General features: G+C 36.2%; 1 protein-coding gene across 1 annotated transcript; it reads right to left on the bottom strand.

Annotated features, from left to right (window-relative positions):
- Positions 1–83: 83 nt before the first annotated feature.
- NTF3 (neurotrophin 3) lies at positions 84–4490 on the bottom strand. Its single transcript, XM_031555526.1, has one exon. The coding sequence runs from the start codon at positions 4473–4475 to the stop codon at positions 3702–3704; it is 774 nt and encodes a 257-aa protein (XP_031411386.1). The 5' UTR covers positions 4476–4490; the 3' UTR covers positions 84–3701.
- Between the last annotated feature and the right edge of the window lie 10832 nt (positions 4491–15322).

Here is a 15322-nt window from a genome sequence, read left to right as displayed (position 1 = left end):
TCCCTTGGCCCCACCATCACATGCTTGATGAATTAAATACATGTACCAAGCAGAGAGAACATAGAATCCCACTGATTTTGCCACAATGTTTCTATTAAATGAAATGAATAGTCATGCATTTTACTTTACTGTGTAAATGCATCTACTGGAAGGACAGAAATATCAAGTCATTACCACTAAATTTTTAATTTTGGGACTCCCAGTCAAATTTATTTCTTGTTTGATATTGTTTGCAGATACACAATGTATAGTGATGTTGATTGCTATAGCACTGAAATTATAGAGTATGAACAGAATGGTTTTTAGTGCACTCTTTGTACAGTCAAAGTTTTTTCCTGGTGCAGCAGCACAAATCTCTTGGTAGCAGTAAACTCTCTACGCATACTGCATTCCCGAACACATGTTCAAAGGTGATAAAATAAATGCAGATGGTTTCCCAAAACCTCAGAGGAGTGTTTTTTACTGTTGCTAAATGGACTTTAAAATATAGGGAAAAAACTGGAGAAAATTTACTTTGACACAGAAAGGCAATTTCAGAATAGCATTCAGTCATTTTGGAGAAAAGCTAAATAAAATGTGTGTTTATAATGATCTATTGGCAAAATAATATTGAAATATAGAATATTGAAACTGCATAATAGGAGTGAGTTTCAAAATACTTGAAATAAGTATTGTGAGCTGAGTATTTTGCTTAACTGCTTAAATATACAAAAATGTCAGATAGAGAATTTTTAATTCAGTGTGCCATCACTGGAGCTGGCAATAAAATCATCCCAAGCTACAGGCAAAACAGAACTAAGCTTTAACAAATTTATTACAGGCTTTGTTTACAAACTTGTTACAAAATTATACAGCATCTTATGTGTACACAGGTTTTACAAGAACATGTAACTAATGTGTGTAATTGCTCTGCTCTCTGATTGAGATCTGCAGGTTTCTCTTCACTGATGGCCTGATGCAGATTTCCCCACAGTATTTTTTTCTTGACTTCGATGGAAGTTGGATCATATCCAAAGTGTAACACTTCTGTTCATTTCTATACTAAGGTTAGAAAGAGGCAGCTGATCTCATAACCTCATGCACCCTGTTTCTTTCCTATTTAATATGTTTCAGATTATTGGTGTTATATTTGCTCTGATGTGCTTTTGCTGGGCACTTAGAAAACGCTCAATGTATCGGTGATGTTAAGAATCATAATGACTTTCTTTAACTAGAATAACAAATTGTTTTCTTTAAACCTATGAAGAATGATCATTTTCAGTGGTAGAAATAATTAGATTAGAATAGATTCTGATTTTAATTACATTGCTATAATAATACATTTTCTCACCTGTATTTAGTATACTTTCTCTGGATATACAATGATGTAAACAAGCACCATCCATATTCCAGGAACAATGAAGTCACCAATTAGTGGGATGTAAGCAACAGTGTCTATCCAAGATCAGAGGATGCCCTTCTTCTATAGATATAGACCAAATAGATGCATGGAAGAATGGAAACCTCTGAAGTCAATAATACAATTATATACAATGACAATATCTGCCCTCGGTTATTTACCATATCTGAAAATAATCTCTATTTGGAAATTTTGGGTGTAAAATTAGGTTTATAACCTGGAAAATTTTTCAGTGTGACAGTCCTCTTAAAAATATACTTCTCTTCACAAACAGAAAAATTAATAGTCAGGGGTTATTGTAACCTACACTTTTCTGCCAGTAAAAATAGCACAAGATCTGTTAAGGGTTTTCTTTTGCTTGTTTTCCAAGGAGGGAGAATTCAGGAAAAAAATCTAATCACATTTATTAGATATTGAATTGCTTGTTATATCATCTCTTCCCTTTTAATCATTGCCTTCGTACTAAAACTGAAGCTATTACTGCTTGAAGCAAAGCTAATTTTTAGTCCATTGAGATGATTACTTTTCCTCTGAGGTAAATACCCTGGCCTCATATTGAAAACTGAGAGAATTCTCAAAAAACTTTTTGTTTATGGGCTCCTCTCCAGAATTACACCTCCATGCTCCAGCCTAGTTTTCAGAGTGTCAGCTATTCCCTTGCTTGTGCTCGTAAGAAACCTGTCCATTTTATGATGTGTAGGGCTCTCTGCAAGGGATTAGGGGAGACCACACAATTTGCTGCATTGATCACCTCTTACAGATTCAAAGTTGATTCTCCAGTAGTGAAAATTATATGAATAAAGGCACCTTATCACCATATTTTTGCACACTCTGATCTCATTTTCATTTCTGATGTGAAATGTGCTACAGCAATGAAAGCCATAATATAAAAATTTAAGACTACTATAGCTACTTTTTTGAAGGGCTTTGTTTTGAGCACTGATTGTGGATTAAGAATTATCTAGGGACAGATAAGTTATGTGGTTCAATCTTAGTTCTGTTGACCAAAATCCATGACATGACTCTGATTTACTTTTATGACAGTAGGATACCATCCAGTGCATAATATAGGTAATGTAGAATGGCCCTTATCTTCAGGTAGAATAATTATTAGTGTCCCCACTGGAACTAAATGACAATGCAAAAAATAGTATGAGGTATTTATTAGCAAGTTTTTCTGCCCTAACCACAAACCTGTGTGACTGAATAACTTCATTATAGCTATGGTTTACCTGAATTTTAATGACAGTATGGCTTAAAAAGAAAAATAAAATCTTTTATATCTCTGTGAAAGGTACCAGTCTTGCTGTGAGGTTCTACTCATTTTTCTTCCATTAAAAACAGGGACTGTGTTACTGAGGAGAACAGTTTCATATGTATGTGTGGCTTTGATAGCCACCCTAAGATATAATCTTTTTCTTTATAATAATTCTTAAACCAAGAGCTCTTTTAGCATTAAAAGAACACTGGCTTTGTTTCTAATTTAAAAATTCAGACAGAGGAGAATGATGTAAAAATTAAGCATGAGATAATAGATTAGTGTAGAAGAAAAGGTCAATCACAATAAATACTATATCCAGAAGAAATAGTCATTTATGTATTAATGATCCATTTAGATCTGCTCTTGGTCTCATTAGTTTAGTTATAAACATCTTAGATTTTTAAAATATTGTTTCTAAGATTACTTGTCAGCATTAGAAATAGTTGCAAAAGTAACGTACTTTAAAAACAACACTGATTGCTGGATTATAAACAATCATCCTGAAACGCTAACAGGGAAAATGATCATTTCATTGACAAAACTGACATGATAAATTGTATTTTACAGTAACTTGATGACTCTGACAACAACATCAGCTACAGGCTATGACTCATATTTTAGTTCTTTTCTGCTTTAGTGTTGATACTGAATCCAATTAAATGTGTGTGTATAGTGAGAGATACAAATATGTACACAACTCTTGACATCAATCTGATTTTTAAGAAGTTTACTAAATAATTGTCACTGGTTTGACTATATTGAATGAAGAATACTGATTTTACACAGATTTTACAGTCAGGTTATGGTGTTCTGCCAACAAACAGTGTCACAAATATAGTCTAAAGAAATCTGGAGTTGCCCATAGCAGAGACGCACAGCCTTTAGTCTTGTTTATTGAGAAAGAAAGCTTATATACTGTAGATTTGCTGAAGTTTAATAAATAAGGTCAACTTATAATATATAAAACAATATAAACATTTATATGCTACATGCATATCATATAATTTAAAGTAATAACTTATATAGCAAAGAGATGCAGATTTATGTTCTTCCTATTTTTCTTGATAATGCACACACACAGGAGGTGTCTATTCTTATCCATCTCCAGCCTACAAGTTTATTGTTTTCTGAAGTCAGTGCTCTAACATAAGTCTGGGATGTCTTGCATTGGGAGTTCCAGTGCTTGTCGTCAATGCCTCGGCAGCCATTTTTAACAGGTTTGGCTTCTTTACACCTTGTTTCATAAAAATATTGCTTAACTGGAGAGTTGCCTGTTTTAATTTCTCCCAGCACAGTTACCTGGTGTCCTCTAATGTCGATAGCAGATGATTTGTCCGTGACCCATAAGCTTTCACTGTCACAAACAGAATATTCCCCTCGGTGACTCTTGTGCTCTGCGTACCTTTTCCTACGAGATGTTCTGTTTAATACCACTGAATTTCCAACATAATCCTCTGTGAGGTACAGTGGTGGTGGTTGCAGTGGTGTGTTGTCACTCAGGAGAACTCGAGGAGAGTTGTAGCGTCTCTGCTGCCTTAAGAGGTCTGTATCCATTGAAATAACTGGCTGGAAGTCTGATTTCATATTTTCATCTCCATCCATCTCCTGGTAACCCTCTACTTTCTGCACTATGTTTTGATAGTTTTCCTTGACATCTATCATCTGCTTAGAAAGCTTGTTTTTCACAATGTCTGCCCGAATGAGTTTAATAATGAGAGAATTCATTGAATCTTCTGGCCAATTCCTTTGATCCATATTGTTTGACTGAATGCCACGAAGATATGCAAGAAATATCACATAAAACAAGATGGACATCACCTTGTTCACCTGTAAGATCTACAAAGAAACAGAAAGTCAAGATAAAAGCAATTAAATAAGATTTACTAAATGCTGTAAACATAAAAATTCTGATTAATTTTTAATGTTTTACTTATGCAGTAAAGATAAATACAGGTGGGCTATATGTATTTTAATACATTATTTAATTTTATTCTGTAATAAATGCAAACATTTTACAATTTCTTTTTTCAACATTTAATCAACCTCTCATGCACTTTTAAGAATGATCTCACTTTTATTCATTCCTTGCATAGTGACAGACATGCCAGTTAAGTCCCATCTCCATAAAGTTAGGTAGCTACTCTTGGGAAAGCATGACCAAGCCTTGATAATGAACAGATGCTAAATCACTTTTGCAGAGTTTGTTCCGATGAGTGGTTGGTTTCAAAGACACAAGAGAGTAGCAGACTCTAAAGTCTATTTCTATAAAATGAAAAAGGTCTGACTTTACTAAGTGTCAAGAATTTGCATGTATTGAAATCTTATGAATACATCAAATTTCTGTTCATCAAATGGCTTGTATCTAACCTTAAGAGCATCATTGTACACTGAGCATTTTTCTGTGGCTCTTTTCTGGGCTGGGGCCTGTTTGCTATTTTTCTTTTTTTAATGAAGTTCTCTTGTTTCATGAGTGGAACAAAACTGACTTAAGCTAGAAATATTAATGGACAGAAGAAAGACTCTCTCCCCACTCCTCTTGAAAATGAAGAGTCTTGTTCAAACAGATCAAAATGAACTCAAGACTGAAATTTTGAAAACTGTGCATCCTGTGCTTCTTTTTGTAGTGCACTTAGCCATACTATGCTTAATGTGGATTCCTGTATTGTCTTTCTAATTCTAACTTCTCAGTATCTTCTGAAAGCCCTTTGCCCACTTCTGGTTTTATCTTTCTATCATACTGTAGTTGAGAACTATGAGTATTTGTGTAAGGAAGTGTTTTTTCCCTTATGGATAACTGTTTATTTTGTACTGAATTGCAATTGAATTTAAATGAAACTAATATTCACTGTCAAATATAAGATCACGGAAGAAAACCATTGACTTTGAAGTAGATTAACTGAAATTTTTACACAGGCAGTGGACTGAAGATGAAAATATTAAAACTCATGTTGTTACAGAACTGTCATACCATGTGAGAGGCCCTGGGTGAAGTACTGTTTCAAGTGACTGAAAAAAGTCTTGAGATTCATTCTCCCACACTGCAAACTAGTCCAGCATATGTCAGTTTGCCAGCATTCTGGAATGAAGTCACACATGTTGCAAGGATCCTTAGGAGACCATCTAGTCTAATATTCCTTCTCAAAGCAGGGTCAGCTGGAGCAGCTTGCACAGGACTATGTCCAGTCATTTTATTAATATCTTCATGGATGAAGACTCTAAAACCCATCCAGGCAATTTCACTGTTTTATCACCCTCATCGTAAAAAAAACTAAAAATATCGCTTCTTTCAGTAGTTTCTTCTATTTCAGGTTGTGTCCATTTCTTCTTGTCACTGTATGGAACACACTTGATAGAGTTTAGCTCCACCTTCTTTACTCTTTCCCATTAAGTATTTCTACACCTTGATAAGAGAGTCTGAGTTTCTCTCCTCCGGGCTAAGCAGTCCCTTCTCTTTCAGCCTCTCTTTGTATGACAGTCCCTTAGTCATCTTTGTTTTGGTATGTCCATGTCTCCTGTACTAGGGTGTCCAGAACTGGACCAAACATTGCAGATGTGACTTCACCAGCACTGAGTAAAGCGAAATAATCACTGTGACTTCACCAGCAATGAGTAAAGCGAAATAATCACCTCCATTGACTTCCTGGTAATGTTTTGGGTACTGTGTGTTTTACCAGAAGAAACTGCAGAGAAATCTGACCTTTTAAAATAAAATTTTCTAACAAAGCATTTTCTGTTTAAGAAGGAAAAAAAAGGGGGGATGGGGGAGGAGGAAGGGAACGAAGCAAAACTTGTTTTAGCAACAGTGAGTCCCCTCTTCATAGTTTGGAACTGCAGCAAAATCAGAGCTACCCTCTGTGGATGTCCTTTTATGGACAAGAAATGCGTTTTCTCCATTCTCAGTTTGTCACAGTATGAGTTCGCCTAAATCTAGACAGTTGTTTGCAGCAAAGCTATGCTTTGAAAGAAATTCTTAGATTTTCAGTTACCATGCAGTTACTGTCATACCTAAATAAATACTAACTTCACGTAGATGGATCTCAGAGCCCAGACTGAGCTGTATAAAAGATCTTTTCCTGTGCAATTTAGCTTGCCCTTGGTAAATTACATTCCTTAAGAAACAGAAAAGACATTTTAAAACATGTGTCATTCAGCAGATTTCTCATAGCACTCAGAAGAACTAACTCACACATAATATGACACACAAGGCCATACAATAGTTAGGAAAGCTCTGAGAACACTCTGCTCGAAAGCTGAAAGCATTATTCATGCCAGCATGCAGCTGCATGTAATCACTGGTCTGCTTCATTTCAAAACTAAGTGGCACTAACAAAATACACAAGTTGGAGCAGGTGATGAGGTGAGAAAAATAAGACTAGAGTTCCTGCAAACTCCATTTAATGTCATACTGCACACAGATAGGGTTAGAGATCTCAAAATCAAATCAGTTAAAATAAACTGTTTTTTTCTTACCCATGGCAGAACTATGTTAATGTTAAAAATCTTTTGTTGAAAAATATTTTGTTGAACCTAAAGTAAAGTGTCTCATAAATTTGGTGGGAAAAGATTATACTACTCTGAAATTTAACCTGCAGTTTAACTTAATCTTAATAAATTATGTGCTACAAAAAGTAAATTGTCTCAGTACTAATCTTTACAGTTTTCTGACATACTTTGGGGACACGAATTTGGAAAGAAAATGCAAACATTGGGTTAAAGAAATTACAGTTTTTAGGGAGTTACTATGAGACAGTTCTCCTAGGAACTGTTTACCTGTGAAGATAGTGGTGTACTCAGAAATTCAAGTCCAGAAAGATCATGTAAATTGGCTGTGACACACAGCCTACTTGACATTAAGGTATATCATCTTGCCTGAAGTAAGTAAGTCCTCAGTATATATCAAGTATAACCATGCATAAAATTGAATCAGTATAATTATCTTTCTGTGCAATATGTACTATACCTGACCTTGTTGTTCTGTGGTTGTAGAAGATTTTAGAGATCCCAGTTTGAGTCTGAAAAAATTGACCTAGCATCTTATCTGGGTTTACATCAAAATATATCCCTTATTGACCTACCTGTTTATGATGAACTCATCATTTGACTAGGAGCTCAGTATTGGAAGAACATAGTGGTAGATAACTTGATTCACTTTGTGCCTGTAGCCTCCTGTACCTCCAAGTTCCATTTCCATTCCATGTTTTGGTAATTCAGGAAGGGCTGCTGACATATTCTGTAAGACTTTTTTCCTGAGCTGCTGAGAATCTTTGGATTAGGTTTGCTTTCATCTTCTACTATTCTATGTAGTCTTCTAGATATTTGGGATGTAGCTTTAATGCTTTGAGCTATTGCTAGACTCTTGCTAGAGGTGATTAAAAAAAGTGGGTGGGTACATGGTTCAAAGAAGCCATTAAATGTGGTCAGAAAACACTGTGCTATGTAAAATTTGGAGAAGTAGTGGACATCAAAGTAGGGAAATATTCATTTATTCATATTTATCCCTTTGTATAGTGTCAGTCTCCAGCATCAGAGATGCTACCTCAGCTTTCAAAAGTGATTTAAAACATGCCAACAGGAGCAAAGATCCATAGCAGAACTAGGAGTAGAACTAAATGGCAATTAAGCAGTCTGAGTGGTATAGAGGTGCTGTTTATCTTGCTCCACAGCTTCTGCTCTGAACAGTTTTTCTTGTATTCCCACATAGAGGACTTAGAGGAACAGATATCACAACGTGGCAGGAAAGCCAGCAAAAACTGGTAGTATATAGAGCAGACTGTTAATATGTGCTAAACAAGTTTGACTTGGAGACTGCTGACATTCGTGGCATAGCAGGTAAAAACAAACATTACTAAAAATGTGAAGCATTGCAAAGTTGTTCAATCTTTCAAGTGCAGCTTAGCTTTATTTTATTTTAATGGTTTATATTCCTGTGATGTTGACAGGGAATTGATGCTGTCTAGCATAAGCATCTTGGGGAAGTCCTAAGTTTAGGAGTAATCAACAATCTTACCTATTATTTTCATTAAGAAATGAAATCCCCACCAGACTCTGGTAAATTACTTTCCAATCTATTCTGGCACAATGCTTTACGTAAGATTGGAAAGCTTTTTTTGTTTTGTTTGTGGTGATTAATAATAATAAATATCTTTTATTTTGATTACTCTCTGAACAGTCTACACAGCTGAAGCGCAAAATGTCATTTAATATGTGCTGTGAAAATAGTGAAACCCTAGTACTGTGAGACACAGCCTAAATATCCACTTTTAAGTCGTTGCTGAGAGGAGCCGGAATAGAAGCTGGTGTGACTGGTGAATTTTTCATTCAGCATTGTAATACCTAACATGATTTATGTAAGTCAGCTTGAAGTATGTGGCACTTTCTGAAAAATTTAAGAGAAGTTTCTTTTTTTTTTTTCCTAGACTAAGCAATGATCATTTGTAGTAGCTGACAATTTATTCAGGCTTTTGCATGATAACAATGCAATTATTCTCATCGCTTGCTAAACTATTTTCATAAACTCTTGGAAAACAAGAAGTAACAAAATGCCCTTTTCATTTCCTAACCTTTATAACTTTGTTGATAAGAAATACAGTCCTTATCTTCTGTGCTTCGGGAGGGAATGAAAATGTACAGAATGAAAAATATTAATGCATCATGAATATTCAGATGGCAGAAGATAGATTATGAAATAATTGTACATTAAAATTTGCACATATTTCAGAATAGAAATCAACTATTTGTCAATATCAAATTGACTATTTGTTGTAGACTATATGTCAACAACATATGCCTGTAGAAGAATTTATTATGATAGATGGCTACAGAGCAGTGAGTGCCCCAAGAGATGCTATGACCCTCCTGAACATTTCTGTTTCTCAAGACACAGAAATTTCAACACACAGTTTGAAACCAAAGATTTCACAAGACCCAGGCCCACTAAGATGCCTGAGAATTCAGACATAAAATCAAGTGGGACTGGATTATGGCAGCTCTATGTGTTAACCCTCCCATTCTCAGGGCCAACCAAACTGTAAAGTAGAGTGAAGTAACTTGAAATCAATGCATTCCTCTTGCAAATGGGCTGGGGAGTAGGGAAACATACTGTATCTGAGGAAGGGGACCCACAGTAGATCAGTAGCTTTTAATTACGAATTGCTCAAGGCCATTTTCAAGAGAGAACACATCTCAGCACTTTTGTCCCAACAGTCTCCACTGAGAGTATACCAGTGAGAGGTATTGCAGTAATGGAATTAAGCCTATTGAGTCACTGTCATTTCCTCTTTAAACAGTTACATACTTGAGTATGAAAAGCCCACTTGCACTTCAAACGAATCTACCTTACTTATTATTACAGTTGTGATCTTGACCCTACTTTTCTCTATGGAAAGCTTTCCCAACTGCTGAGAGCTTTCTGAGAGACAGAATAATCACAAAATGTGATAATACATCTGCTGTGAGGGGAAAATGCTTTAACTGCTAAACATGCTGTGTAGAAGTGCAGCAACTTTGGTTCTTTTCTGATGCAGCTGACTGCAACTTTTTGTGTGTCTGCATTTGATCCTTCTGCAAATGTATCTTTTTGGAGATTAGAACATGATCAATTTACACATACCTATCTATTTCCAAGAGAAAGGTCAGGAGCAGTTCCTCAGTGCTTACCTCACTACTTGGCACAGCAATTGCTTCTCACACCTGGTAATTCTGTTAGGGTTTCATTCCCCCAACACTGACACAGAATTCTGGGCAGCTGAGACCTCCCAGAGGTGCTGGACATTCTACCTATTCCACCAAGAGGCTTGACTATTAATAATGTGTACCAACTGTACTAGTTGCATCCTCTGCTCTGCAATCAGCTACAGAAGCAGGAAGATATCTCCTCAGTCACAGCTAGGTCTTTTCTATTTTAATTCCTTTCCTCATTTATATTTTTGTGACACGATGATTACACCTGTCTGCTTCTGCCCAGAATGCCATCATGTAGTTTTGCACTAACCAGTTGAGTGATTAATCTGCAAATTGAGAAAGCCAGGGTGAGGTCATGAGAGATTGGGATCCTGGTTCCTCTAGTTTGATGAAAGATTTTAGTAGAGTAAAAATCTCTGTTCATGACTTTCTTGATCTGCAAAATAAGGAGCTCCATGAAATGATGTTGGCATTTTGTTATCCTGGATAAATACTCAAACATCCTTTGCTTTCTTCCTCAAAGAGCTGTCTGTTGTTTCCCTACTAAGACTAAAGATTTTGTCTCTCCACACAAGGCTTGACAACACTGCAGTATAATGCCCTCAATGCTATATGGGAGGTGTCTGTTTAGAGACTAATGAGACATTTAACATAAATATTCCATAAATGCAAATCATCCTGTGTTCTTTTACAGCTCTTATGTCACTGATATTTGAGAACTCCAAAAACATTTATTTACATTAATACAGAAAAATTAAGGAGGATGCTCTTGTTCATGTTTTAAACAAACTGGAAATAGAGAGGTCAGATGTAATTAACAAGGTTGTACAGGCATTCTGTTGTAAATCTGGAGTACAGAGAATATGTTTATGTGTTTTCATGCTGCACTGACTGCATCAGAAAACCCATCTGGAATGTTGTATGATAAGCTGATCACTAGAGTGATAACTGTGAAATATATGGAAATAAAAATAATCACATCTGATATAAGCAATTAGCCACATCTTAGTCATGATGAAGAATTAAAGCTGTAGCTGAAGTAAACAATTTCTGCAAAAGTCTTCTGCTTTCATATTATTCACTGCGTAGCTTTGAAAATTCTCCAAGGTAACAAGAAATCTAAAGGTCAAATTCTTAGTTAAATCAATAAATTCCAATGACTTGATTAGATTTGTGTTATTTTTACAAAAACTGATAATTTGCCTGTAGTTTTGCATTTGTCTATTTTTTCAGTTTTTGGTTTTTGTTGTTTTTGTTTGTTTGCTTGTTTGTTTTTGGAAATCATTTGAAAATTAGAAATAGAAAGCACAAGAACTAATCCACCACGGAGAATAATATAAGGTGATATAGTATTTTCATTGCTAATTGTTAATAGCAAAAAGGTCAAGCAGCAAGCAAATTAAATTTGCAGCAGAACTGGGAAGGTATGCAAACAGCAGTTAGCAAAGAAAAATACAATCTCTGCTGGGGAGATGAAGACATAAAATATTGGCAGAAAATTACGAAATGAGAATTGAACTAGAAATTACAAGTTAGTATACTGGGAGAACAATGATCTTGACCTAAGAATTATTGAAAACTTTAGAAAGGTATAATATTTAATAAATGCAATTACCATGGCATTGCATTGCAGAGCTAGGAAGGAATTTTTGTAGCACAGCAGAAAGATCAGGAAAGCTGTTTGAATGTTGGAAGGTATTGTCATATAAAAATAAAATAAAGAGCAGCAAAAAAGACTAGAAGGTTTGTATAACTGACATTTAAAGAATTTGCCTTGAATGTGCAAGTTTTTGCTATAATATGATAAAAAAGGCATGACAGCAAACCTAGTGCAAAGATCTAGAAAGTGTAAACACTACTAAAAGCAAGTGTTCACTGTAGGGTGGGGCAAAGGAATGCAATCAGGAAAAATTAAATTAAACTAAAGAAAGAGAAGTTAAGCTGATCATCAAAATAAATTCTCAAGATCTACAAGATGTTTGCAAACAAGCCCAAAGCCACACCAAAGAAGCCTGTTTTTATGTTTTGCTACAGCCCTGAAAATCCATCTAAATTTTCTTTTTTTTTAAACTCTTTGACAGTCCTTTCAAATCAATCTGGATCTACTTTGGCTCAAACAGGGCCAATAAATGGTTTTGTATTAGTCAGATAACAGTTCCTGTTTCTCCTGGTAGAATATGAAAGAGCAGCCTTTTAGAAACTTTGCAAAGTAAGATATGAGGTATAAAAACATGAGGTATTTTCATATTTACATTCCCACTGGATGAATCATTTACATGCAGGATTATTATTATTATTATTATTATTTTATTTTTTATTTTTTCAAGAAAAAATGAGAAAATTTCAAAAACATATATTTTTAGATTTGATTTTCTGGTATTAAAAAAACACAAGCAGAAAAGTCTTTCAAACTGTGAAATTCAAAATAATGTTTTGTTGGAATTTAGTTTGAAAGCAAGAGGATTTCTGTTTTGTTTTGCTTTGTTCTGTTTTAAAAACTGAAACTTTCCTCATCTGTCTTCTTAAGTATTTTCTAATTTAGTTTTCTTTTTATAAGTAGGAAAAAAGACAAATCAAGCAAGCAAGAAGAGGAAAGAAAGAGTCAGAGTTCCAAAAATATTAGACCCTCACTATGAAGTCCCAGATCCATTGACCTCTTTAATGGATACAGGCAAAGTTCATATTCAGAAGGAAACAGAGAGAGAGGAAATGCCAGTTAGAAGTTAAGTGACTTTTCATTTAGTTTGAATGAAAATTTCTGGAGAGAACCTGAGATGCTTTTGTTGAAAAGAGAGCTTCTCTTCCATTTTCTGACAGCTTTACTATGACCTGAGAATGCACATTTGCCTGGAAAGCAGAAATGCTATTTGGGTAATAATATATCTTTCAAGGTCTGTAAGGTATAATTTGATTGGAAGGAGCAGCATTCCGGCTCAGAAGCTTCTCCCAGACACTGCATGAGCCTTGCTGTGTCTCCATATGTAATGCACTTCTGCTTCAGCTGTGTTCCATGGGACTGGGACTGTCATTTTGCAAGGGGCTCAGTGGAGAAGCTCTATTTCATTTTAACTAAAACTGAACCCGTGTTTGCTTTGCAAAATCCCTTGGCTCCTGATTGCTTAAAAGCTGTGTGGAAATACATCCTGGGCAATTTTGTGAATCAAGTTTGTTTTCTGAAATGCCTCTCCATACTCCTCAAGGGTTCACCAACCTCCAAATAGAAAAGACAACCTGCTAGACATACACGCGCAAAGTTTTGGATGTAGATGCTGTGAAGGCAGGATTTCTGAAGAACAAGAGGCCTGCTCCAAATAAATTCAATCACCAGAAAGATCTCACGAATTCAGCACAAATTGGACAAGGCTTTAGCAGATAAAGAGGTGGTAGGGATGACAATGTGGCTACAGACAGTGGCTGTTGAATCCTTGCTCTGTCATACATGTAAAATGTAATTCTATTGTTTGTATCCAGACCATAATAAGGAATTTTTACTGCACTATAAGACTAATACATCTTTCATGATTATTGCACAGGCACAGCAGTTTGCTCAGAACTGGTTTGGAATATCGTTAAAGTCATTCTCAGAGAAAAGCAGTCTGTATTTCTGACAGAACATAGGGAAGTGTGGGAAATGTAAGATTATAAGTTTTTCTCACAAAATCACAGAATTGCAGGGGTTGGAAGGGACTTGAAGAGATCATCAAGTCCAACCCCCCCACTAAAGCAGATTCCCAGCAATAGATTGCACTGATATCTCCACAGAAGGTGACTCCACAACCTCTCTGGGCAAGCTGCTCTAGCGCTCTGTAAAACCTAACATAAAGAAATTCTTCCGCATGTTTATTTGGAACATCCTATGTTCAAGTTTTAGGCCATTTCTCTTTATCCTAACACTACAAATCACTGAGAAGACCCTCGCCTCATCCATTTGCCTCCAACCTCCCTTTTGATATTTATAAACATTAACCAGATTCCCCCTCGGTCTTCTTTTCTTCAGGCTGAATAGTCCCAGATCTCTTAGCCTTTTCTCATTAGGGAGATACTCCAGGTTCCTAACCATATTTGTAGCCTTCTGATGGACGCTCTAGAAGTTTTGTATCTCTCTTGAACTGGGGAGCCCAGATCTGGACACACTACTCCAGATGTGGCCTCACTAGGGCAGACAAGTGGATCGCCTTCCTCAACCTGCTGGCCACACTCTTTTTAATGCACCTGAGGATACCATTGGCCTCCTTTGCCATAAGGGCACACTGTTGGCTCATGGCCAACCTGCTGTCCACCAGCATACCCAAGTCCTTCTCTGCAGGTCATCCCCTAACCTGTAATGCATTAAGTTATTCTTCTGCAGGTGCATTTGCTCTTATTGAACCTCATAAGATTCCTCCATGCTCAGCTTTCTGGTCTGTCCAGGTCTTGTTGAATGGTAGAACAACTTTCAGGTGTGTCAATCACTGCTTCCAGCTTTGTATAATCAGCAAACTTGCTGAGGGTGGACTTTATCCCTCCTTCTAAGTCACTGATGATGATGTTGAAGAAGAGTGGACCAGCACTGATTTTTCTTTGCATGAAATGTGAAAAATAATTTTACACAGCTTGTGTGCCATTTAGGCTTGTATATTACATCAAGTTACAATAACTGCCATTGTGGTTTAACCTGGCAGCTGGCTAAGGACCACAGTCATTCACTCACTCTTGCCTGCCAAGGTGACAGGATAGAGAAAAGAATAATAGCTATCTTTGTTTATACATATGAATGTATACAACAAGTGATGCACAAGCAATTGCTCACTACCCCCTGACTGATGCCCAGCTAGACCCCTGAGCAACGGAAGAGTGAGATAAACTCTTCCCCCGCTTCAAACTCATTCTGCATGATGTCATATGGTATATAATATCCATTTGGCCAGTTTAAATCAGCTGTCCTATTTCTGTTCCATCCCAGCTCCTTGGGCCCTTTGCTAAAAATGGTCCTGGCTCTGTAC

This window comes from Meleagris gallopavo, chromosome 1 (genome assembly GCF_000146605.3).
Source record: "Meleagris gallopavo isolate NT-WF06-2002-E0010 breed Aviagen turkey brand Nicholas breeding stock chromosome 1, Turkey_5.1, whole genome shotgun sequence".
Classification (NCBI taxonomy): domain Eukaryota; kingdom Metazoa; phylum Chordata; class Aves; order Galliformes; family Phasianidae; genus Meleagris; species Meleagris gallopavo.
This window is presented reverse-complemented; position numbering and strand designations above follow the sequence as displayed.

Excerpts from the sequence above, each read along its gene's own strand:
- NTF3 (XM_031555526.1), bottom strand. The coding sequence starts at position 4,475 with ATGTCCATCTTGTTTTATGTGATATTTCTTGCATATCTTCGTGGCATT.